Raw genomic sequence first — 26,378 nt, 5'->3', positions numbered from 1 at the left:
TTTGAATAATGCATGTGAGATTTTCCACTTCAGAAAATTAAAGTGAATGAATGGAAAATCATGGACTGGGGGTGAGCTATTTCCCGTAAGTGCCCTCAGTGTGTGCCGGGAGCACCACAGCAAAAAAATTCCCTTAAGATAAATAACTGTTACAAAAGTCACTATTTTAACTAAATCCAATGAAACAAATATAGAATAGCATAATCTTCATATGTAAAATACTCTGACCTCAAAGTTATATGCTTGAAATCTAACAGTGACCAGGTTGAAAAGGTTCGCACACATTTGATGGATTTGTACTATTCAGGTGTTCCATTTGAACCATCCACAAGTATGAAATTAATATCAAATCCACAGTCTGAGAAAATGTTTTATCAAATCCGTATGCTAAATTGTCTTACAGACAATTTACAGTATAATCCACCTGTCCCTCAGACTAGAAAGTGCAGCGATTATCCGCTGACGGCTTAAATGGTTCATCTGATTCTACACATAGAAGAATAAATTCACCAATTCTGGACTCCAGGCAGGACGTACAGGTTGTTGAATCGATACTACAGTGTTGTCGTCTTATCGTCGACCCATAGTCCTTTGGAGCTTGCCTCTTTGCTGAGGAAGAATTTAGAACTCAGTTACTTCTTTCCCCTGTCACTCATAACGACGTAAATTGAAAACCCACCTTCCTCATTCAGATTGTTTTCTCTAAGTTAACTCAAATCACCGAAGGGCACCAAACACAAGAAAGCTGAACAAGTGATCATTTAAATTATGGTTTGCCTCCAACGCCCTCTATGTCAATAAAGGAAGCTAATCACCTTGTGGTTTTGCTGGTGGTTTAATACAGTGTCATTGTGCCACTCAAGTCTCACACCAATATGGTTGCCATGATGTGGAGATGCCAGTGATGGACTGGGGTTGACAAATGTAAGGAATCTTACAACACCAGGTTATAGTCCAACTGTTTTATTTGAAAATCACAAGCTTTCGGAGGCTTTCTCCTTCGTCAGGTCCACTCACCTGACGAAGGAGGAAGCCTCCGAAAGCTTGTGATTTTCAAATAAAACAGTTGGACTATAACCTGGTGTTGTAAGATTCCTACCAATATGGTTGACTATTAACTGTGCTCAGAAGTAGGCTAGCAAGCCACTCAGTTGTATCAAACCAGCTTTGGTTCAAGATGATGTCCCACCACCACCTTCTCAGGACAGTTAGGAATGGGCAATAAATGCCGGCCTTGCCAGTGATGCCCACAACCCGAGAATGAGTTTTCTTTTAAATTAGTTTCTACCTTTTTTGGTGAAAATGTTTCTCTTATTTCATATTCTCGTTTATTTTTCTTTTGTTTAGCTGCCAGACTTTTTGAATATGGAGAGAAAGCTGGTGATCAAATGCTGACGTCAACTGAATCTGATGTCTCCTCTCCTATTTTTAAGCCAGAATATTCCTTTCCTTTTGGGAAAACTCTGAACCCTTTACTTTATGTAAGTATTCGAAGTGATTTCAACTATAGCATTAGTTCATCACAGATTGAATACAAACAGAATGCTAATAAAGTGATTAATATCTATTATAATGGAGTAATCCAGCAGCACGGTGCATAATGTATAATTATGCTTTACCATGCACAATTGAGGACCCGCAACTAAATCATCAGAGAGACCTGCCAAACAAAAGTGATGCACTTTCCCAGGCAGAGCAAAGTAAAGTTATAGGCCCCAATATTCCTCTCCAAAGTGCTTGGGAAATGCTTTCAGAATTCCAGGGCTTCCCCAGCTCGGTGGACCTGGACCTGCGCTTACAACAGGCACAGGATAAGGGCAGTCATGGAAATGAGGTGGGAGGGGATGTTCCCAGCCCTCCTGCCTAAATTTCCTGTGCAACAAAAGGAAATATATCTTGAGGGCTTCTCCAACAGCAGCCAGAAGACCCAAAGACTGGCAGCTAGTCCTGCAATGGCAAGCCTCTCAGGCCTGCAGCTGCACCTATATTACTTCCCCCAGGCACAAAGCCCTGACAGGGGGTGGGCCTGTACCGAAAGAGCAACCTGACCATGCAAGTGACCCTGTGCACCAAATTCGAGTGCTCTGGGCCTGCAGAGACGCAGTGCACTTCATCTCTGCTGTGCCTATCCAGCACCTGGATGGAAAATTAGTGCCTTGGGATATGAGTCTAATCATCCTCACACACCTCCTAATGGTCAGCCAGCCAAATGCCATTTCTTCAATTTTATACAATTTTTCAGATAACTAATATCTGGAGTATTACATGTCTATCAAATTAATAAGGTTGACAATATTGTTCATAATTGGATTCATTAAATTTTGAAATTCATCTGTGTCAACACTCCCATTGTTTATATTACCTTTATACTACTTATTTAAGCCACTAAAAGTCTTTTTTGATTGATAGTTTACAGATAATGGATTGATAGTTTTTCCACCATCAGAGTCTGAGGTCTTCAATTATACCAATCCATTCTTAAATGGATTTACTACAAGTTCTAAACCACCCATGATTGCTGTGTTCTGGAGTGATGCAGACCTCTCAGCTGGTGTTGGAGCAGTTTTTTATCAGGTGGAATTAACATTGAACATTGTTAGTAATTTCTATTGAGAACAGGCTGAATTAAAATTTGATCAATGGAATGCTTAATGATGAAAAAAAACTGATACGCTGGTCAAAGTGTTGCTGGAAAATATTGAAAAATAAGTGAGGTTATTGGTAAAGTGTAGGGTGACTTTTTTGCCAGACTGTAACATGTGCCTGAGTACAGTAATTAGTATACTGGTGAAACAAGATCCATGCAGCAAGGTCAGCAGCAGACAAAATAATTGAACATTTGAAGCTAATTTGTTATGATTTCCCACAGAGTTTATGCACAACCTAAAAAGAAAGAAGTTGCAATTAATATAGTGCTTTTCACTTTCTCACAATGTCCCAAAGCACTTCATGGCCAATGAATTACTTTGGAAAAGTCATGGTTGTAATGTATGGAAACATGGCAGCCAATATGCACACGGCAAGGTCCCACAAATAGCAATGAGATACATTACTAGACAACCTGTTTTAATGGTGTTGTTGAGGGATAAATATTGACCAGAACACTGGGAAAACTCCCTTAATCTTCTTAGAATAGTGCCATAGGATCTTTTATGTCCAGCTAAAAGGGTTGACAGGGCCTTGGTTTAATGTGAGAGGGGAGAGATACAAAATGGTCCAGAGGGGCAATTTTTTCACTCAAAGGGTGGTGAGTGTCTGGAACGAGCTGCCAGAGGCAGTAGTAGAGGCGGGTACAATTTTGTCTTTTAAAAAGCATTTGGACAGTTACATGGGTATAGAGGGATATGGGCCAAGTGCAGGCAATTGGGACTAGCTTAGTGGTATAAACTGGGCGACATGGACATGTTGGGCCGAAGGGCCTGTTTCCATGTTGTAAACATCTATAATGTCTAATCTAAAAGACAGCACCTCCAAGAGTGTAGCTGTCCCTCAGTATTACACTGACGTATCAGCCTAGATTGTAAAAAAACTAAATCTATGGTAGTTGGACCTCACTCTTATCTGAGAGATAATGGGGCCAAATTTCCTGGAACCCCACAGAAAACAGGAGAGACTTAGTTGTCCTACTAACTATTTCACTAAAAATAGTACTGTCTTTTGGCACATTAATAACATTATTTGCATTTAATTATGCAAAATGTTGATTCTTTTTCTGGATGAAAGGAAGGGATTAATATTTAATTGATGAGCAGGGTTGCTGGGAACTGTCAGCTGCACCAAACTCAGCTGGCAGCAATGCAATGTTTTAATCGATCTCCACACCTTCAGTTCAGAGGGTAAAAAACAGCTGAGTTTCCTGTTGCTGATTGTTATTGAATGGGCTCTGCCTTCTGAAGCAGAGATTAAAACAGGAGAAAATTGGAAAAAATAGTTTTGCACATGTGTTGAAAGGTGGTATAGGAACATATTTAGGAACAATTTTTATTTTCATACATTACAACAGTGACTACACTTCAGAAGTACCTTGTCGCCTGTGAAGCAGTTTGGGTCATCCTGAGGATGTGAAAAGTGCAATATAAATGAAAGTTTTTTTATTCAGTATTATATGATGTTTGGTGAGTTTGATCGAACTATGATTTATTTAATCATACTGCTCACTTTATTTTAAATATTCAAAAAGGTATTTAATAACTGCAGCAAGGATATCCAGATATCAGAGACGCTGCAGAAAAGGGACAACCAAATTGATACCAGTTTAAGGCATCTGAGCAACGAGAAGAGGCTGAAAAGCTTGTGATTCTTTATTCTGGAGCAGAGAAGGCTCGGGGAAATTATATTCATGTAGTCAAGGTCCTTAAGGGATGGATAAACTGAACCCTGATATGTTTGAGCTTACCATAAACTGTAGAACCAAAGGACACAAACTCAAGCTCAAAAGGTAGTTCAGATTTAACTACTTTATTCAGAAGGTGGTGAACATGACTGCCCAGAGATAAAATGGAAGCTGATAATGTGGAAACATTTAAAGGATAATTGGATAGACATTTAAGGGGTATTTGTTTTTGGGACTGGACAAGAGTTTTCTTCAGCCCTGTATTTTCTTACATATCTATTGTAATCATTTAGCATTAGATAATGTACATTCCATAATCACCTGAGGTGGGTTTTATTTGTTAGAATTGTATTTCTTTTGTTTTATAGGAATACAAAACTTTTGGATCTGAATCTCCTGGCCTAATACAGGAAGTAGAAACAACAATAAAAAAGTACTCCAAGGTTCAATATAAGGCAAAATGGACCTTAAAGATAACCTGGGATAAAGTACCTGCATCCCCTGCTGCTGAAACAAAAAACAAGGTATTATTATCTCATTTAAGTATATTAATGTTGTGATTATATCAGCAAGACCCATCATCAGGTTAGCACAATTGAAAATAAAATTCTGGTTGAATAGGCCAAATATTGGTTATAGGTGGCCATAGTTTTTTTTGTCCAAATAAAATATTAGAGATTTCCAAAATCTGCAGTATTTTGCTTTTTGTTTTCCTAAATTTTGTGCCTTCTTTTCCTGACTCTTTGTAATAGGGCTTGTAGCATCTGGCCAGTTGGATTGGTGTTCCTTACTCTGTAATGCCCAAATCTACAGCACTTTTGTTGAGTACCTTCCCAGCACTATTTTTTACATAGAATTTACAGCACAGAAATCCGGCCCGACTAGTCTATGCCGGTGTTTATGCTGTACACGAGCCTACTTCATCGAACCCTATCAGCATATCCATCTATTCCTTTCTCCCTCACGTGGTTATCTAGCCTCCCCTTAAATACATCTCTGCTATTCGCCTCAACTACTCCATGTGGTATTTGAGGTGCTTGATTGCAATTCACAGCTGATAAAAAGGATTAGTGCTTCTCCCTTTTAATTGGACGGCCTACTGTGTCGGGGATATTTATAACCCACAGATTGAAAACAGCAAAACCATGCTCTATTATTCCCAAGAACCTTTAACCTACAATTAACCCCTGAAATATGTAACAAAGATTTCTAGCATTGTGTTACACACCTGCATTAATATGTGATAATTTTATATCATAATTAGTTTCATTATTTTTAATATCAGATCAAAAATCTAACAATTATGTTCAAATGTCACATCTTAATTGTAGACAAACACCTACCAAGCAGTTGTAACTACAGATGGCTATTATTCATTCGTTTTAATGTTGTATGAGTCTGGAGGAATGAACTGGGATGTATCAAGACTTGCTTCTAAAAATGTTGTTATTGGCTTCAACAGGTAGGTTTAGCTCTCTGTGTAGTAAATTACTGTACTCCTTTAGAAACTGTTCAGAGATAGACCATAATATCACTATTGTTTACATTTTTTTTATTAATCAGGCATTTACCACCAGTGCAGTGCTGGAAATTTTCTAACAACAATCTTTTCCTTAATCTCATTCAGATTTATTTTTTGCTTATACACAGTACCGGGACAGGTAACACTAAGAATTCTGCTTTTTTTTTGCACCCTTTCAAAGTGTTTCGAACATACGAATATGCAATCGTGGGAGACAGGAAAAGACCGGCTGGTAAAACAAGGATGTCCATACAGTCATGGTGCAACTTAGCATTTTTTTTATATTCGTTCATGGGATGTGGGTGTCGCTGGCAAGGCCAGCATTTATTGCCCATCCCTAATTGCCCTTGAGATGGTGGTGGTGAGCTGCCTTCTTGAACCGCTGCAGTCCGTGTGGTGAAGCATCATGATCCCCCATGCCCTCCACCCACCAGCAACTACATAACTAACCTCCTGGCAGAGGCAAAAGCACAGATTTTTAAAGAAAACCAGGGGGAAAAATCTGAGAAATTCCTCTCTGACCCCAAAGGCAATCAGAACCTTCAGGAGACCACAGTGATCATAAGGCACATTTCCCAATACCCCACTTACCTTTCACCACATTTATCTTAAAGCATGGCCACCACGAGAAGCCCAACTTCAGTGGCAGACTAAGATAACTTTGGCAGCGCTATTCAGAGGTCCCAAAACACTTGAAGAAGTGATTGTTCGAGGGACTGTAAAGGCAGAGGAAGTAGGAATGTGAATATTTGACACTTCCAGTGCCAGCCAGCAGTTTAAAACAAAATGGACTCAAAACTGTCATTAGACCAGCCAGACCAGTAATGAATGAGAACATGTATCCAATGTTCATTGGAATGTCAGTGGCTGGAGACAACCCATATGAGGCTGTCATTTCTTAGGACAGTCGCACATGTGAGGCATCCAGCCTTCTCCACCAGAGCACCAGAAAGGTGACACATCGGACGGGATACCAGGCTACCCATGCAGAAGCTCCAGAGATACAGCCAGCAGTAGCTTCCTCCCAGGAGCTAGCTGCCATGAGAGGAGAGCCACCTCAGTCCCGTCTGCTTTTTGTATCAGAGGAGCAGCCAACCACCTCTCATGATACTGGCTCTTCGGTTGCATCTGGGAGAGGTATTGAAATAGGAGAAAGAAGGGCACATTTAGACCCGTGCCTGGTGTGAGGAAAGAATAGGTTGGCTCATGATTCTTTTTGAGTTCCTTGTATTAAAAAAGAATGTGCACTTATTTCATGCTCTGTTATTCATGGAGATTATCATCATACAGGAAAGGCTGCGTGTATTTCGTGCTGAAATATTAAATCTGATGATTAAGATTTGCCTGGCCATATTTGGCCAAAGACATGTGATGTGATGTGATGTTCTAGGATAGGTACTGGATGGAGTACATTTATTTGAAGGTGAGGGAGGAGTAATGGCAGTGGTGACAAAAGGTAAACCATATTTAACAGATGAGAACACTGCATTGATAAGTTGAGTCATCCAGTTGATGGTCCTCCTGATTTTCTACTCCATGCTGTTCTACCTCCAAAGCAGCTGGGGCCACCATCCCAGGAATGTCCATGTTCAGGCCCTTTTTGATGTGCAGGGCACAGCAAGCTAAAACCATATCAGATACTCAATATGGATTGTATTGCAAAGCCCCTCCTGATCTATCAAGGCAGCTAAAACACTCCTTTAAAACCCCATTGGTTCTCTTGATGACCACTCTGGTAGAGGCATGTGCCTCGCAGTAGCACTCCTCAGCTGCTGTTCTTGCAACTCCTCGATGGGTCATTACCTATGTCAGCAAAGGATACACCTCGTTATGCATGTTTCTTATTTTTATCATAGTGGTGATGGATTCTTTAAGAACGATGAACAAATGAACCTTACTGATGCTGAAATCTATCGGCCTGATAAATATCATGGAACAAATACAGGTTTATCTCCATTTATTCTATGTTAACAAGAAATGATAGAAAATGAAGAAAATATCTATAACTAAGTTATAGAACACAATGAAGTTAAGGTTTTATGCAAAATAAGTAGATATTTGATGGCACTCAATGTCTAAAGTTTAATAGCCTAACAAATATATTCCAATTTCAAAATTAGATCATATAACTTTATAATACTGTTAAACATTGGCAGCAAAAAATCAGTGGCCCGACAAACACAGGGCAGTCATGGCAGAATCACGTTCACCACTGGCCTCTAGCACTGACCCCACCAAAGTGTGAGGGGTCAGGGGAGATTACCTCACTTAAATATAAATCAGAGATGGTTAAGGGGAGATTTAATAGAAGAGTTCAAAATTATGAGATGTTTTGATAGAGTAGATAGGGTGAAACTATTTCCACTGACAGACTGGATGGAAGTATACAGTGGTGTTCCCCAGTAGTCGATATTTGGTCCACTGCTTTTTTTGGTTTATATTAACAGCCTGGACTTGTGTATAGAGTAGTGAAGCAGATTCAATAGTAACTTTCCAAATGGAATTGGATATATCATTGAATAGGAAAAATGTTCAAGGCTATGGGGAAAGAGCAGGGGGTTGGTGGGGGGGGTGGTTTGTTGGGGCTAAGTGGATAGCTCTTTCAAAGAGCTGGAACAGGCATGATGGGCCAAATGGCCTCCTTCTGTGCTGTATGATTCTAATTTGGCCAGCGGGTGTCAGGGACATATCTCTGATGCCTGCCAGTTAGGGGAGGCCAGAAATCCCAGCAGAAGGGAAGCCAAACTTGCGAGGGTGGAAGAGGGCACCGGAAATGTTCTTTGAAAGGCTGAATTGTACCCGGTATAAGGAGACCAAAAATTGTTGCCCAATTTTTAAAGATCTTCGTGAGTTCCGGCCATGACCCAGGCCTGGACCTCCTTGATCGGCTCCACAACTACCATTGAAGAGGCCAGTACATCTCTTTCTTCTCAGGGAATCAGCCAGGCAAGGGATGTGGGAAATTCCAACGTTGTGAGTTCCCATCATGGCCCTGCCCCCTCCGCATCAGTGGCCTTATTTTGGGCTGGTGGAAGTTCTGCCCCAAATTAAAGGCCACATGAATTCCTCATGTAAGCCTGGGGCCCGGCATATCCTGGTCCCAGTCTAGTTTGCAGCCCTTCCTCTGCACTCCCACCAGAACTATGGCAGGAGTGTGCCAAGGGAACCAAGGATTTTTGGTGCCCAGATGTTTACACCAAAATTTATAATTAAATTTGACGTAATTTAATTTCAATCCAAGATCACGTAAAGAGAAATATATATATATGTTAAATATACATAATCATTAATTTTTGAAGAGTAACACTGAAATTTGCTTACATTTAAATACTGACCTATTTTATAATTCTTTTTAGATTTGAAAGGCCTATGGCAGTATAATCTGACTCAGGGTATTCCACTGAAAAATTACAAAGCAGAATGTCTGAACTGGTTTGCATTAGAGCCAGAGCCATCTCAATGGAACCAAAATTTACTTTCCTGTCCATGCACCTTTTCCCAAGGACAGGAAGACAATCAATTCCAGCAATACGAAACAGGTTAGGAATTCTATGGCTGCTGTGGAATTTTTGAATACAAACCATGACCCAGTTATTATTTCTTTTAGATTCGAAATGAACAAAATGGTTAAAATTCAGTATATATATTGTAGTCTACAAGTCAAACAAACTGAGCCAAATAATGCTAATATGTATCACGTTGTATGTTTAGAATGGTTAAGATCTCTCAGGTTTGAAAGTACATTCTTAAGACTTCCTCAAATTCCAAGAAACATTAGGGAAGCTGTAAGGCTATAATGGTAAAAGTAACAGAATTCCCTATTGCTAATACAGCATTTTATGAAGCATTTTATAAGTGAGTGTATCATCAATTCAAGTTATTTTCCATAAATACATACATATCTGATGCTTTACCTCAATCTTCTTATCATAGCACAGTTTGAGCAATAGAAAGCATGGCTATTGACAAGGAAGTTGCAGGACACAATTTCCATCTGGCACTAGAAGATGATACTTCCGATTATCAGGAAAACCGCAATGATTTGTGACATGATTATATGATTAATTCTAAGCAATCTTTGTTGAATTTGTACAGCTTCAACCAAGTTTCTTCGTAAAGCCAGTCCAAATGCATTTAATGCTGGTCAAAGGTGTGCTTACAACAAGAAGAATGCATCTTTGGAAGGTTGGCAGGAACGATACTGGACGTCATCCAACTCAACCAAGAACCAAGGTAGGTTTTTATTTGAAATTGTTGCAAAATATTTTTCGACTTTGTTTTCCATTTTCGCAGTTAACACAAGTGCACAATTGACATACTTTATCAATCTTCCCACACAGAATTTGACCTGAAACCATACGACTGGTGCTGCAAAAAAATAGACAACCCAGCATTTTGTGAATATTACAGGCAGAAAAGACCAAGCATTACCTGTGAAAACTACAGGCCACCATCCCGAGGTAACTTACTTTATTCAAGCTGCAGAGCTGAAAATCTCTTTAAAGTTGCAATATTAAAAATTATGAGTGGGTTGCAACAATCTGTTCCAGCATACATTGAAAACTCTTCTGTCAGACTCTGTGTATGGCAAAATCTATTTTAACAGTGCCAATATTTGGGTGTAGTACCAGTTATGCCTGTAGGTGGTGCTGTGATATACTTTTACAATAGTTACAAATCCAATCATGCAATGTTAATTGCATAACCCATAACTGATATTATGCACTGACCCAGAGTCTGCGGCAGAATTTTAAAACCTGCGTCACGTGTCATCAATACAGAGTCCGAAAGGTAGACATCTTGACCGGATAAAAAAAATAACTTTTATTTAATTCTGTCAGAAATTCAGGCATCACCTGTGCTTGAAACTCAAAGCAATGGCAGCCACAGCGACAGTTCCATTTCTGATTCACCTGACCGCAGGTCCACAGCGACCCCATCACTGAACTCTGAATGAACCCCCATCAGCAGAGTTTATCATATGCAATAACTTCATTTTAAGAGTTAGCTGCCCCCTCCCCTACCCACTCCCTCCACCTGTCACAGATGTACTTTCCCGCCCAAGCATCTTTGCACATAATTCTCAGCCTGGATTTCCCCCATCAGTGGCTGCTCTCACCTGCACAGTACCCTTTTTCCTGAGCCCAGTTGATTTGGCTTCTTCCAGGCTGCACCCCTCTCCAACACCAAGCAGAGATTCAAATCTGAGACTGGATTAGGCCAGGTGAGCTGAATTCCCCCTCCCCAGCCAGCTTGAAATCGGGGAGAGGAGAAGGGAATGGAATCTCAATATGACCCCCCACCCCCATCGCCTCGAGTTCAAAATATGGAAAAGGGGAGGAAAGGGGGTTCAATGTTACCCTTTCCCTCACAGAAATTTTAAAAAAACTGCCTGTGGGGGGAAAGCAATCTGTCTGCAGGCATCTCCCCAACCTACTGAGATGCAAATCAAGGCCTATGGAAAGCAAGGCATGTTCTTAGCAACCTTTCCCTCACTGATAGCTTCCCTGCTCTTGCTATCCCCAACCCCCTCACTCTCCCCTCTCTGTCACCCTTCTTGTTCCACCACCTTTTCTATCTCCTCATCCCCCTCTCCTCTCTCCCAGCCCCCTCCTTTCTCCCTCTCCCCCCATCTATTTTCTCCCCACCCCACCTGGGTTGACTTATTCCCCCAGTTCTAACTCTGCTTGACCTGACTAATGCACTCGGGTCTTGACTCCCTCTGTGTTACATCACATGAGATTGACTCGTTGATATTAAAAGCAGCAAGATATTGGTTTAATTGTTTCTTGGATAGTTTCTGCTCTCTTATATCCTCAATGCAAAACTTTTGCTATAAACTGTATTTAATAGGAATGAGGTTTAAGATTGGTTCTCATTCTGAATTCAGATCAATTTAGATGATGTAAATAGCTAAATCCAGTTGCAGGCTGTAGGTTGAAACAAGGAGCTACTCTGAAATTTCATTTTGGATAATGTTGATGTTTTGAAGTTTAATACATTGTTAAATCTTCACATGTTCTTTTTGTGTGTTGCTATGATAGCCATGATGAATGGAGACCCCCATTTCATCACCCTTGATGGGCTTTCCTACACTTTTAATGGCCTTGGTGATTTTGTAGTGCTTAATGTTAACGATTCCAATGGGACAACCATTTTTAAGCTCCATGGTCGCACATCCCAAACTGGTACAGCTCAAGCCACAAACTTCATGGCATTCACAGCCCATCACATCTCAACCAAAACGACCACAGTGAGTAAAGATTTTATATCAAAACAGAAAAGTATAAGAATAAACAAATAAAATTGCATATTCGCCTTGGTATATGCACCGGAAATGGCGAGGAAATTCAACCGCCTTGGTATTATAGGTGCTGTGACTATTATAGGTACTGTGACTATTGTTTTAATTGGTGATGTTCATGATTTCTCGGCAGGTCCAGATGATTTTGAACGGCAGTGACTCAATTGATGTACTATTAAATAATAAGAGTTACAAGCCTCTTACTGAAGGTGAGACTAATTTATTCTTCTTACTGTTTCAAAACTATACAAATTTGTTGTAAACTGAATATAATGTTGAAGGTTACAGTGAATCATTTGTGAATTTCAATGCAAGTCAAACATTAAATTATAATTAAACATGAGCAATACAGGGGTAGAATTTCCTGCCCCCCCCCCAACTTCCGTGCTGTTCCTGCCCTGACCCAGGATCAATCCATTAGACAGGACCCAGGGCAACTGTGGCTAAGGTATACCATCCCTTCCCACCAAACCCCCCCCCCTTCCAAACCAGGGCCTAACGGTAGCAGAACGGGCAGGAAATGTAAACGTAGCTAAAGGCCTCCAATTGCAGGTCATTATGGAGAGCAGCAGCCAGAAAGCCTTGATTACCTGAAAACATCCTGGTTGTTGGGGGGGTGTGGGGGGTGCCGGTGCAGTGGGTGGAGCAGAAAAACAAAAAAAAACTTCCCTTTCCATCTTCGGTCACCAGCCAGTAGGGGGTATGGGGGCAGGCCATAACACCATTGCCAGAACTAACTACTTCAACAGAGGTGTAAAACAGGCGATATCAGATTGGCCGCCCGACACACATCCCACCCGTATTTTGTTTCCATCTGTATTTCCAGCAGACTCTCTCTATAACTTCGGCAGATGTCCGTTGGAATCATGTCGACGTTTCTGGACTGGCCTTCTGCGAGAGCATTGATGTAAGGAGGGGTGGGGCCAAACATCAGAATTTCCACACCCCAGGCTTTCCTCTGGGCCTGGCGTATGGTCAGCGCAGGTAAACCGGATTGGACCAGATGTACCAGCTGACCAAGGAACCCCACATGTGCCATGCAAATTGTAGGACCTCCCCTTCACCCAGCCAACTTTGACAGGGTCAGCAGTGGAGATCTGGGGTGGACGTATCTCGATCAAGATGTGCCACCCGTGGTTCTTTGGGCCCGATCATATTGCACTGCATAGGACATCGGTCAGAAATAAAGATGAAAAAAGTTTTCTTCCACTTTTTCAGTACTTCACTATCTTGCCTAAACTTGCTTAAAATTCTAAATAAATGTACTATTAAGACAGCTTTCTGATATGGCAATCTGAGTGTAAAATGCAGCAGCCCAGCCTAGAAAGGGAAGTAAGTATAGCCTAGAAATTGCTGTTGGTGATATTAATGGACAAACACTTAAAATGTTCATATGACATTCTTGTGTCCGCTGTTTCAGAGGAGGTGATAACCCATTTAAAATAGCAGAGGAAGGAATGTCATTGTAATGCATTCAGCTTTCGTCTGCTAATATCGTTAGCTATCATTTCCAGGTTTAAATGTTTTTGGAGAATCTTTTTGTCAAATGAAATATAAAAATAAATAATGTCTCCTTGAATATCCACATGTTGTTTTATCCTCACAGATAACAAAGAAATATATCGTGAAGGTACTTTTTATTTGGAGAAGATTAGAAATGCATCAGTGACAGCTTCATTTGGTGGTGGAATTTCATTAACAGTATCAGCAAAATATGGGATGTTATCTGCGATCACCAATTTGCCAGAAGATTATATGAACAAAACAAAGGGTCTTCTTGGTAAGTCACTTTTTGCTGATGACAAATGTGGGTTCCCTTTCCCACCTTTTTAAGAAACAGACAGATTACCTTAGAATGTTTACTTTCTGTAGAAAGAAATGCACCAAATGTAGTTTATCTATTACTTTATCATTCTATAATTCCATCTGAAAGCCATCTGACTTTGTTTTGTTGAGTTGATTCAGCTAAAGGTAATGGAAGAATTAAACAGCATTATAATCGTCGGAAACTTATATAAAGATCCTGAAAACTATCCAAATTTTAACACAGAAAAGGGCCCTGCCTCATATTCTTGCCCATGGTTCCTCCAAGCTCCTCAAGCTGCTTCAGCTTTACAGTTCGACAATTTCCCTTATTCCTAACTTCCTTTACCTACCTGTTATCATCTGGAGCTTTTTCATAACTATACATAGAAATGCAAATTGATTTGGTTGTTTAGTACAATAGATGGCTGCATGGTAAGTTTGTAATTTAAAAATTAAAATGAGTTCATGTTGTTATTGGAAAATTTGCACAGTCTTTCAAAGCAATTCCTGTCAAATTTGACAATTTTTTTGTAACACTGTTAATCAAAATCCAAACCTGTCACCTGACGAAGGAGGAAAGCTCCGAAAGCTTGTGATTTCAAATAAAGCTGTTGGACTATAACCTGGTGTTGTAAGACTCCTTACATTTGTCCACCCCAGTCCATCACCGGCATCTCCACATTACAACTTATTTCTTGTTCTCTATTTGCTTATAGGTGTATGGAATGGAAACCCAAATGATGATTTCACAATGCCGAATGGGTCTGCTATTCCAGCCAATAGCACGGAATCCACAATTTTCAATTATGGACTAACATGTGAGTTCAGCAAAGTTTCTGAAGTAGTAGTTTAGCTGTAAAGAATGTTTGGATACAGCAAAAACAACTTACATTTATATACAAGGGGAAGATTTTAACTGTTGTTACTCAAACAAAAACTTAGTGGTTTCACTAGTGTTTTGAGGCTTTGGTGTATCCAGTACAGAACTTTGATTGAAATGTGCATTCTGTTCATTGTAAACTCAGATATTGTGAAATGTGATTTACAGCAAATCATTTGTAATGAACTCATTCACATATCATTTAACATAGTCACATAAAGAATTCTTATGGAGGATACTCTATGGGAAAGAATAAGGTTCTAATGAAGACAGAACACTGATGGCGAAACCCAAATGGTTTGTTAGTCATTGAACTCTGAGACTAAATTGCTGCTGTGATTCTGCATGGTTAGATTTATTAAAAATTTCTGTTGCCCTTGATGCAGCTTTTTGCCATTGGATGAGGCAGCAGTATGATACAGGACCTCACGGATTATCAGGTCATGACACAACATAATGTGGGACCTCAGGAAAAAAATAGTGCTCTTCCAGAAAATAAAATCACTGTTCTCTGTTTAATCCATTCAAGGCAATAATTGAAGTCCTAAGCATCCATCATTTAGCCTTTAAGCAATAATTGGGATGTTCCTCATGCTATCAGCAATTATAAACAGGCTTATTATAATGCACCTGTTCTCAGAATGCAGTGTTTAACTTTTAGTTGGTTATTTTGTAACTCAGGAATAATGACATTAGATCCCGCAATAACCTCAGTTTATTAAGAGGTAAGTAGCTGAGCCTTAATGACCAGGAAGGCGCAGGTTCTATTACCAACCTGTGCTGATCTAGTCAATCTTAGTCAAAGGTAGGGGAACTACAGTTGGCTTTGGAATCACCTGGTTGGGAGGAGTGAGAGAACCTGGCTAAGGTTACTGTACCTGATTGTAATCCAACAACCCCTAATGAAAAGTATGTGTGGTGTAACTATTGAGCGAGAACAGGATTGGGTTTGTCATGTGACGCTCTGCATTGTCAAATAGCCTACGAACACTAAGGGGGTGATTTTAAACCCCAAGAACGGGTGGGATAGGGGCGGGTGGGAGTTGAAAATAGTTGTTTTTTGGGTCGGGTCCCCAACCTGGGTTTAACGTCAGCGTGGAAAAGTACATGCTTTCCATTGGGAATGCCAAGTCCAAAAATTTTGCGGTCATGACCCAAAAAAACAACTATTTTCAACTCCCACCCGCCCTTGGGGTTTAAAATCACCCCCTAAGTGTGTAAGATTACAAGTGAAGAATGGCCACTCGAATGAGATATTAGATTTTCTGGATTCATTCACCAGTATCAATCAGCACCTTCAGGAGAGGAGAAGAAGAAAAGTAAGGAATAAAGAGACACCGTTTTCCATTCCACTCTCTGAATTTTTTTGTACATCCCACAACTCCTGGCTGTAATTCAACATATCCTGAGCTGGGAACTGACTTGAATCTTTTCTCATTTTTTTTCCAAGTTTGTGTCATTTGGGGAACCAGTTTAAAGCAGCAGTGGAATGATGCCGCTTTAAGCTGAATCTGCATTGGCTCAAATATGAGTTCCCAATGGTGATATTAGATTTTTTATTGTCATTATTAATTCCTAAATGGGGGTGAAATCCGTCTTGGGCAGCAGCATAAAATGGAAAAGAAAATTGGGCTGCCGATTCGCTATCGCCTGTTTTGCGCTATGCCCAAGGCAAATTTGTAATTACTAATAAAAAGCTTGTGTAGAAATGTGAACAACAAATGAATTGCCTACCTTTGTCATGTCTTCTTCATTCTTTCGCACACCGCAAGAAACTAACCCTAGAGCTGGCGGTCTTGCAGAAAACAGATGAGTAACTTGGACAATGTCATGTCATAAAGCAATTGGCTGTTCACACCCTCTATAAAAGACAATCAATATACTGAGCGTTATTTTATTACAGTATTTGGATAGTGATACATCGTAATTGTAAACAAAAAAAACACTTTTCCGAGCTTGTAGGGGTGATTGGGAGGGAGGGCAGTGTGTGAAGAATGCTTCGCTTGAAGAACGAAGATCACCCTACCAAGATAGGTATTGCAACTATTTCCTTTATCTTGCACTTTCCACACCTTCCAGGGGCTTAAATAGGCCATGCCCATCTAGGTGATGGCATCAATTATGATGTTTGAACCCTTTCATCAGGATTGGCAAAGCCATCATGATTAGTTTACTGACTGTAACCTCTGATGCAATTTCAGTTCCTCCTTTTTTCTTGTTCTAAAAAGAAAAAAGTTGATGAGCAGAAAAAAAAACCCGTGAAGAATCAATAATAAGCTTAGCTTGTAATCTCACACAAAAGCTGGGGGAAAATGAACTGACACTCAGGTACACTGTTTACCTTGTATAGAGAGCATGAACAGCTAATGACATATTGACAATAGCTTCAATTTCGTACGAGTGTCCAAGTGATTTTTCAGGACCAATTGAACAAGAGACAGACTCCTGCAGAGAATGCTGAATGAAGAAGAATAAAGAGTTATTCAAACATGATAAATTACTACACAGTGATACTATTACTACATAAACAGAACACTTGTGTCATGTGTTGAAGTCATGTGTTGAATATATGCATGGGAAAAATACAACTTCCTTTATAACAACACAAAGCTCTTATCACAGTTTTGCACATGCAATATGTAGTATCCATCAGCCTAATCCATTACTCATTTCTCTCATTATCTTGACCAACAGGGGAAGTGCCCAGTAACCGTTCCATTTTGTTAAGAGCTGCAAACAATTCATTTAAACCTCTCTTTCTGGATGATCACCAAAAACAGAATGAGACCTTGTTTAACATGTTGGCCACTGAGTGCAAAAATAACAATCAATGTATTTTTGATGCAATAAGTACAGGAGAAACAAACATCGGATTGGCCACAGCAGCAGACATCACAGAATTTGCTCAAGTCAATGAAAGACTAAGTAAGCAATTGTAACTCTAAAATAAAGAGCTATTATTTACTTAGAATGTGGCTTAATATCTATCTGTGTAAGGTACAAAGAAAACCTTTCTATTCACATCAGGGCTGTAAACTTAGTATCCTGAATAGATTTTATATAGTTGGAAAGTAGCTAGTTTGTCTGAGAAACTTTGAGTTGCATTGTGCCTGCTTGACATCATTGAGATTACACTCATGAGAATTTAATGTCTGCACACTCAGCAGTATTTAATCATTTGTTTCACATTTTCATCCTATTTTAGACTCATATCCACCTACCATTCAAGGAAAGTCTGTGATTTATACAAAACTGCATCAGCAAATAATTTGTTACTACACAGCAACGGATAAAATGGGAAATACTTCTCTATTTAGCCCTTATGTATCCCCAGATCTGAATGTAACAGGTAATGTTTTATCTAAAATAGTGTTCATTTTAAAAGACTGTGGCTTATAAAAACAAACTCATTTTTTGGATTCAAACCCAAAATGAGATGACTGTACGTTCCCTGCAATGATTGCTAATGATTCCGAGTAAATCGGGTCTGGGCAGTTTTAATCACAGTTTCCAAGTAAAGATGAGTTTACAGCACAAAACTTCATGATTTGGACAGTTACACTGCAGAGAATAAAGTAATAGATAGCACAGTGCAAATTGTCACACTGGTGCAGGAGGAGCTGCTTCTCTTCAATGAGGATTAATATTCTTATTATAATGCAATTTTAGGAGTGTTGGTACACAATCATCTGCCAAAATCTAGTCCCAAAAATGTACATATAATAGCACTAGTGGCAGTTAATAAACAGACACAACTATAACCACAAGAACTTATGGATAATAACTGCCCTGATTCAAAGTATTCTGCTTTGAACAATAAAAGGTTACCACACCAGACAAACTCCACTGTTAAAAGGGAAACTCATTTTTACATTGAGACTTTAATATTTTACAAATTCTGCAAATGAGCTTATTGAATATGGTGTTTATGCCATTTGTGATGAAGACTTGCATAAAATTTACTCCTGGCTGGCTTGAGATCTCCCTCATTCAATGGAATAAACTTCATATTCAACAATTTTTTGTCAAGGTCAATTATTTGTATTGATAAAATGTTAATAGGAGTGAGATTAATTAAAACAAGTCATTCCGTCTGTTTTCACACCTCTTTTAATCGACTTTTTTTTAAAAACTCAACAGAAAATGGAACTTTAACCTGGCTTCCAAAGACCACAAATGAAATATTGTTAGAAATTGAAGCAGTTGGGTCCAATAAACTGTTCTCAGTCATTAGACCCCAGTTAGTGGTATGTGACTGTGGTGGGAATGGACAGTGCATTAGAAACGAAACCACTCGCATCAATGGCTCCTCTCTCTATGTGAGTGTGCAAATGAAAAAAATTGATTTAGACATAACTGACCTATAAACAACTTTGGTACTATTGCGATTTGATAAGTTACAACACTAGCAGTAGAACATGAAATGCAATGGAACTGGTGAAACCCAAATATTTACAGGTGTGAGTCCTGGAGCAGCCAGCTCACTCTAGCATCAGGAACAGGGAAAAGTTATTAGGCCTAACAATTCTATCCTTTTTTCATAGATCTTAAATCTATCTTCCCACCTTCTTACCATATCCCTCAATCCCTCTGTATCCAGAAAAGTTTCAAGTTGCCTGTTGAACCCACTTATGCTATCCACTTCAATGGCCTTCCCAAGTAATTTATTTCACAAGTCTATTACCTTTGAGTAAAAATGTTGCACCAAACTTCTTACTCTTAAGTTCTAACCTATGTTCCCTGTTATTTGAACCCTTCACTGGAATTAACATTTTGCCTGGTTCAGCTTTGAACGGCACAGAAGAACAGATTTGATGAATTTGTGCTCTGACATGTACTTCATGCACCAAGAGTACCTGTCGGAATTTGGAGCCTTCTGACATGCAGCAAAATTCCAGACATGCATTCCTGGTGCATGAAGCTCCTCACCAGGAGTGCAAATTTGAAAAATCGACCCTAGAGTGTTTTGCATTCAAACTGTAGACTCACCGAGTAACTAAACTTATTTATTTACATGTTTCTCAACTACCCTCTAGATGGACCCTTGTATATCAGAAAAATTAAATTCAGAGTAAAGCAAAACAAAAAGGTGAAACCAATCTATCTCAGAGAAACCGGGGAAAAGATTTCCTACATGTTTTAGATGCAGCAAACTGTCAGAGTTCTTTCTAACCCCCTATATAACCGCTATATGCACATCAAACTGCTGTTAGTTACTGAATTGTGCTGCATTTTACATTGGCGTACACAATAGAGCTTTACTTGCTAGAACAGTGAAGCATTTTATATTAAATAACAGGAAAATTACAAAGCATATTATTCTTTTAGTGCTCACTGAGATGTTTTGACGCAATTACATCATTCAAGTTTGTACTGAGGAGGAGGAAATCTGGTTATTTTTAACTAAGATGTATTTTCTTCCTTTCTCCTCGAAAACCAACTGCAAAAGTATGTGTAGAATCAGCTCACGTGACTCTCCTTCCATTTTTCCAGGAACACTGGATGTAGAATGACACGGGTAGGCCAGACTTGCTGTTAGCAAAGCTCCAACGGTTGACCCACAGGGCCCCAGGTAGTTGCTGTGCGCCACCTTAAACCCACGAGTCATACATTATTGCCAAGGGAAATACCCATACCTGCCCTATCACTTCTGGCACCCGTGTTTTCCCTTTTTCTCTCTGGGAGGCCATCTGGTCCCATCTTGGCACACATTTCCAGTGATACAGCTTAGACGAGGAAATCAGCGTATATTAAATCCCATCACTCAGTCAGAACATTGTGCCTTCTCATAAGCCTCCACTTTGTTTTATTTGTAAATGCTTAACTTTCAATTTCCTCATGAATAATATTTACAGCAACCCAAAGACTTTACATAAGAACATAAGAAATAGGAGCAGGAGTAGGCCAATCGGCCCCTCGAGCCTGCTCCGCCATTCAATAAGATCATGGCTGATCTGATCCTAACCTCAAATCTAAATTCATGTCCAATTTCCTGCCCGCTCCCTGTAACCCCTAATTCCCTTTACTTCTCGGAAACTGTCTATTTCAAATTACTCATTGCTTTTCTACAGAAAACTGCTTGTAAGTGTGCACCTGGATTCACTAGTAGTGACTGTCGATCTACAATTGGACGGTGTCAGAGTGCCAGCTGCTTCCCTGGAATAAACTGCAACTCCTCTTCTGGTTGTGGGTCCTGTCCCGCTGGACTCACTGGGGATGGTACACGTTGCTCAGGTAACCTATCTTTAATTCTCCTATTTCAGAAAGATTGAGCAAAATTTGTAATATCATTGTACATAAGCATATTACACAAACAACTACATTCAAACTTTATTATATATTTCCCAACAGATATAGATGAGTGTAAGGACAACAACCCGTGTCCTCCAAATGCAACATGTATCAACATTGTGAAATGTTATAATTGTACTTACAACCCAGGATTTTCAAGTAAGTGTAATGTAAATAATATGTAATGTAATCATGTACATGTTTTTGTATAATTATTAATATTCCTCAAGCACAACTCAGTAAATTCATTAACTATATAGTTCCGCTATGTTGAAAGTCATACCTTGCTCTTTATAATATAGCTAAACTTTATTAAATGATTTTGAATAGGCACAAATTCATTACACTTCCTGTCATTCTTAATCATAGTCAAATTTATCCAAATATTTTCAATTGATTGGATGATTATAATTTTTTTTTCCACTTCAAGTAAGTTTCTTCCAGCTGAATGGATGGTTTGCAAATTTATTCCTATATTAATTTGTTAAAAACATTTTTCAAATCCACCATTCTTTTCTGATGTCAAAAATAACATTTTAAATATGACAAAACATTTTTTAAATGACATACTTCACAATAACAGAATTAAATTTATCTACAAGATAAAGACCTGGACTGGTCTTTATTACCATGACTGGTCTTTATAAGAAGTGGATGTACTTTCTCCCTCTATCCTCCCTTGAATCATGTTTCCCAGCTTGTTTCTTTTCTTGTCACCTGCTTTGGTTTGTGGAACAGATGCTGTACTGCAGGTGCGGGGCAAGTGCCATTGTGGAATATGTAGATATTCCTGATGATCTGCTACAATTGGTGAATCACACTTACACTCGACCTATTGGCACCATCATTCCTATCACCTGGTCCAATCCCTACCGCTCCCAGCTGCCATCATTGAGTCTCTCAACTGACCCCAATTCTTCTGTTACCTTCCCAGTGGTTTTCTGGCTGGTTGATTAAAGTTTCCTCCCCATTAATACTACCATACCCTATTCCCCAAAAATACTGTCACACCTCAACACACCAAAACTACACCGAGTTTTCCTTCAATTGTGCCAGACCCTACCTCCACCCCATGTGTTCTACTCCTCAATCCCCCAAAGCCCTTGGATACCCTCTCCCAATCCCAGACCACGACCCAATCACGTTTTCCACGATTCCCCCTACCAATACTTCCAAACTCCAGAATTACCCTGCCAATAGTCTCACTCCCAAAAACCACCTTCCCAATGTTTCCTGACCCTAGCAACCCAAACCCTTCCATTCCTTCCCATTGCTTCCAGACACTCGATACCACTCAGTTTGACCCAACTCACCACTCACTCCCGATACTACCTAACCCCCAGGACCACCCTTGGTCCTGGTAAATCAGGTTTCAGAAAGTGAAGATCCTGCATGACAATCTTCCCAAACTATGTTTAGGAAGTGACAACCCAAGTGGACTGTGGGAAATTCTATAACGTGGTGCACTCAGATTTTCAAAAGGCATTTCACAGAGTTCTATCCCAAAGGTACCAGTTATATTCAAAGCTGAGCGGGTGTTGGGAATGGCTTCAGAAATTTGATGAAATTACCAATACAAACTTTTGTTAACTAATTAGTTGGTCTCCTGCAGCATTGCTCCTTGTAAATCAGATGACAAGGGGAAATGCCACAGGAGACCAACTAATTCGTTAACAAAAGTTTATGTTGGTAATTCCAGGAGCATTACACAATGTAACAAGCAGTGACCCTGAATGCCCTCAAAAGCTGGGGTGTAATTCCAGAGTGCAGGGTTTGACAGAGGACCAGCAGAGGCAGGACCCAGAAATGCTGGGTGTATCTGCTCCAATGTGCAAAAAAAGGAAATTTCCTCTCGGGGCTGAGACCACTCACCCCATAGGTTGCCCAAAGTATTAATTTGAGTGGTCTCCATTCAGGTGCTAGTCAACATGATTCAACAGTAACATTTTAATAGATGATAAAACATTTTTAAAATGACATACTTCACAATAACAGAATTAAATGTATTTACAGAATACAGACCTGAACTGGTCATTATTACCATACCTGGTCTTCATAAGAAATAGTTGTAGTTTCTCCCTCTATCCTCCCATAAATCATGTTTCCCAGCTTGTTATTTTTGGTGTCATCTGCTTTGGATTATGGAACAGGTGCTGTACTGCTCAGGTGCGAGGCAAGCACCATTGTGGAACATGAAATTTATTCCTGATGATTTGCTTCGATTGGTGAATCCTATTTACCCTCTACCTGTTGGCACCATCATTCCTATCACCTGGTCCAAGCCCCACCACTCCCAGCTGCTGTCACTGTGCCTCTCAATTGGCCCCAACTCTTGTGTTACCTTCCCAGTGATTTCCTGGCACTGAGCCGGTTAACTAAAGTGCATGGTGCACTTTTACTGGCAAATACAGTATGAAAAATTAATCTACTAATAGCTCGTTCCCGGATCACTACTAAATAAATAGCTTCAGAATAATTGTAAATTTCCAGGGAAATGGATGAAGGTTCACTTCTCCATTCTCTTGCATTTCCTCCCCCTTAACAACAATATACCCTATTCCCCAAAAATACCGTCAGACCTCAGCACCCCAAAACTACACCTAACTTTCCTTCAATAGTGCCAGACCCTATTGGTCCCCCCTACCTCTCACAACCCCATGTGTTCTTCTCCCCAGTTCCCACAAGCTCTTGGTTACCCTTCCCCCAATCCCATACCACAGCCCAAACCCATTGTCCACGATTCCCCCTACCAATACTCCCAGATCCCAGAATTACCCTGCTAGTAGTCTCACACCCAAAGACCACCTTCCCAATGATTCCAGACCCTAGCACCCCAAACCCTCCCATCGCCTCCAGACACTCAAGAAACCATTCTCAATGCTCCCAGACTGTAAGATTCCATCTCAATTTTCTCATATCCCAAAACTCCCTGCCCAATCTTCACATACTCTGGGACTCCCAACCCACTTCTCCCAGATGATGTGAACTGACTCCCAGATCACAATACTTCAACATTACAGGATCCCCTCATGTTCTATCATACCGCAACAACTCTCCCAAAGTCCAAAATACTCCAACCTCCACCACATCTATACCTCAGCAGGTTCACAATTACCACATACTACAATCCTCCCCCCAGTACTCCAAGACCTCAGCAGCCCCACTCATTCTAAATCTTAACATCCTCACCATAGTCCTACAAAACCCCTGAACCCACTTCAGTTCTACAAAACACAAGACCGCTCACTCCCGATACTACCTAACCACAGGACCTCCCCTAGTCCTGGTAAATCAGGTTTCAGAAACTGCACGACAATCTTCCGGGACTACTTTTAGGAAGTGGCAACCCAAGTGGACTGTGGGAAATTCTATAAGTTGATGTATTTAGATTTCCAAAAGGCATTTGACAGAGTTCTACCCCAAAGGTACGAGTTATGTTCAAATGATGCTGCATAAATCTTGGGAATGGCTTAAGAAATTAAATGAAGGGTAGAAAACACCGGGTATTTGTTAGAGGAGTTATATTCGGGTGAGGAGAAGGACTGAGTAGGGTTCCCCAGGGCTTAATGTTGGGAACACTACTGTTTCTCATTCACATCAATGACTTAGATTCAGAAACTCAAGGCAAGTTAGTCAAGTTTGCAAATGGGCATCCATGAGGCGCTGTGGGCCATCAGCAGCAGCAGAATTGTACTCCAGCACAATCTGTAATCTCATGGCCCAGCATATTCCTCACTCTACCATTACCAACAAGCCTGGGAATCAACCCTGGTTCAATGAGGAGTGTAGAAGAGCATGCCAGGAGCAGCACCAGGCGTACCTAAAAATGAGGTGCCAACCTGGTGTAGCTACAACACAGGACTACATGCATGCTAAACAGCAGAAGCAACATGCTATAGACAGAGCTAAGTGATTCCACAACCAACAGATCAGACCAAATCTCTGCAGTTCTGCCACATCCAGTCGTGAATGCTGGTGGACAATTAAACAACTAACGGGAGGAGGAGGCTCTGTAAACATCCCCACCCTCAATCATCGCAGAGTCCAGCACGTGAGTGCAAAAGACTGAAGATGGAAGCGTTTGCAACCATCTTCAGCCAGAAGTGCCGAGTGGATGATCCATCTCAGCCTCCTCCCGATATCCCCACCATCACAGAAGCCAGTCTTCGGCCAATTCGATTCACTCCACGTGATATCAAGAAACGGCTGAGTGCACTGGTTACAACAAAGGCTATGGACCCCGACAACATCCCGGCTGCAGTGCTGAAGACTTGTGCTCCAGAACTAGCCACGCCTTCAGCCAAACTGTTCCAGTACAGCTACAACACTGGCATCTACCCGACAATGTGGAAAATTGCCGAGATATGTCCTGTCCACAAAAAGCAGGACAAATCCAATCCGGCCAATTACCGCTCCATCAGTCTACTCTCAATCATCAGCAAAGTGATGGAAGGTGTCGTCGACAGTGCTATCAAGCGGCACTTACTCACCAATAACCTGCTCACCGATGCTCAGTTTGAGTTCCGCCAGGACCACTCAGCTCCAGACCTTGTTGAAGCTTTCGTCCAAACATGGGCAAAAAAACTGAACTCCAGAGGTGAGGTGAGAGTGACTGCCCTTGACATCAAGGCAGCATTTGACCAAGTGTGGCACCAAGGAGCCCTACTAAAATTGAAGTCAATGGGAATCAGGGGGGAAACTCTCCAGTGGCTGTGGTCATAGCTAGCACAAAGGAAGATGGTAGTGATTGTTGGAGTCCAATTATCTCAGCCCCAGGACGTTGCTGCAGGAGTTTCTCAGGGCTGTGTCCTAGGCCCAACCATCTTCAGCTGCTTCATCAATGACCTTCCCTCCATCATAAGATCAGAAATGGGGATGTTCGCTGATGATTGCACAGTGTTCAGTTCCATTCACAACCCCTCAGATAATGAAGCAGTCCGTGCCCACATGCAGCAAGACCTGGACAACATCCAGGCTTGGGCTGATAAGTGGCATGTAACATTCACGCCAGGCAATGACCATCTTCAACAAGAGAGAATCTAAGAACCACCCCTTGACCTTCAATGGCATTACCAGCGTGGAATCCCCCACCATCTACATCCTGGGATCACCATTGACCAGAAACTTAACTGGACCAGCCACAGGTCAGAGGCTGGGTATTCTGTGGCGAGTGACTAACCTCCTGACTCCCCAGAGCCTTTCCACCATCTACAAGGCACAAGTCAGGAGTGTGATGGAATAC

At 40.6% G+C, this 26,378-nt stretch overlaps 1 protein-coding gene across 1 annotated transcript in view; it reads left to right on the top strand.

The window, feature by feature from the left end:
• Positions 1–26,378, top strand: part of LOC137331105 (mucin-4-like) — a 92,380-nt gene that overhangs the window by 53,539 nt on the left and 12,463 nt on the right. The window contains exons 32-48 of the mRNA XM_067994709.1: positions 1,348–1,481; positions 2,410–2,574; positions 4,702–4,857; positions 5,665–5,795; positions 7,712–7,800; positions 9,212–9,394; positions 9,951–10,088; positions 10,196–10,315; positions 11,900–12,108; positions 12,293–12,368; positions 13,766–13,939; positions 14,682–14,783; positions 17,540–17,770; positions 18,051–18,194; positions 18,986–19,164; positions 20,917–21,079; positions 21,197–21,295. Of these exons, the coding sequence (XP_067850810.1) occupies positions 1,348–1,481; positions 2,410–2,574; positions 4,702–4,857; positions 5,665–5,795; positions 7,712–7,800; positions 9,212–9,394; positions 9,951–10,088; positions 10,196–10,315; positions 11,900–12,108; positions 12,293–12,368; positions 13,766–13,939; positions 14,682–14,783; positions 17,540–17,770; positions 18,051–18,194; positions 18,986–19,164; positions 20,917–21,079; positions 21,197–21,295 (2,493 nt within the window). The remainder of the gene's footprint in view (positions 1–1,347; positions 1,482–2,409; positions 2,575–4,701; positions 4,858–5,664; positions 5,796–7,711; positions 7,801–9,211; positions 9,395–9,950; positions 10,089–10,195; positions 10,316–11,899; positions 12,109–12,292; positions 12,369–13,765; positions 13,940–14,681; positions 14,784–17,539; positions 17,771–18,050; positions 18,195–18,985; positions 19,165–20,916; positions 21,080–21,196; positions 21,296–26,378) is intronic.

Source organism: Heptranchias perlo, chromosome 13 (genome assembly GCF_035084215.1).
Source record: "Heptranchias perlo isolate sHepPer1 chromosome 13, sHepPer1.hap1, whole genome shotgun sequence".
In the NCBI taxonomy this organism is placed as follows: domain Eukaryota; kingdom Metazoa; phylum Chordata; class Chondrichthyes; order Hexanchiformes; family Hexanchidae; genus Heptranchias; species Heptranchias perlo.
Note: the sequence above shows the minus strand (reverse complement) of the source record. Positions and strands in the feature narration are given on the sequence as shown.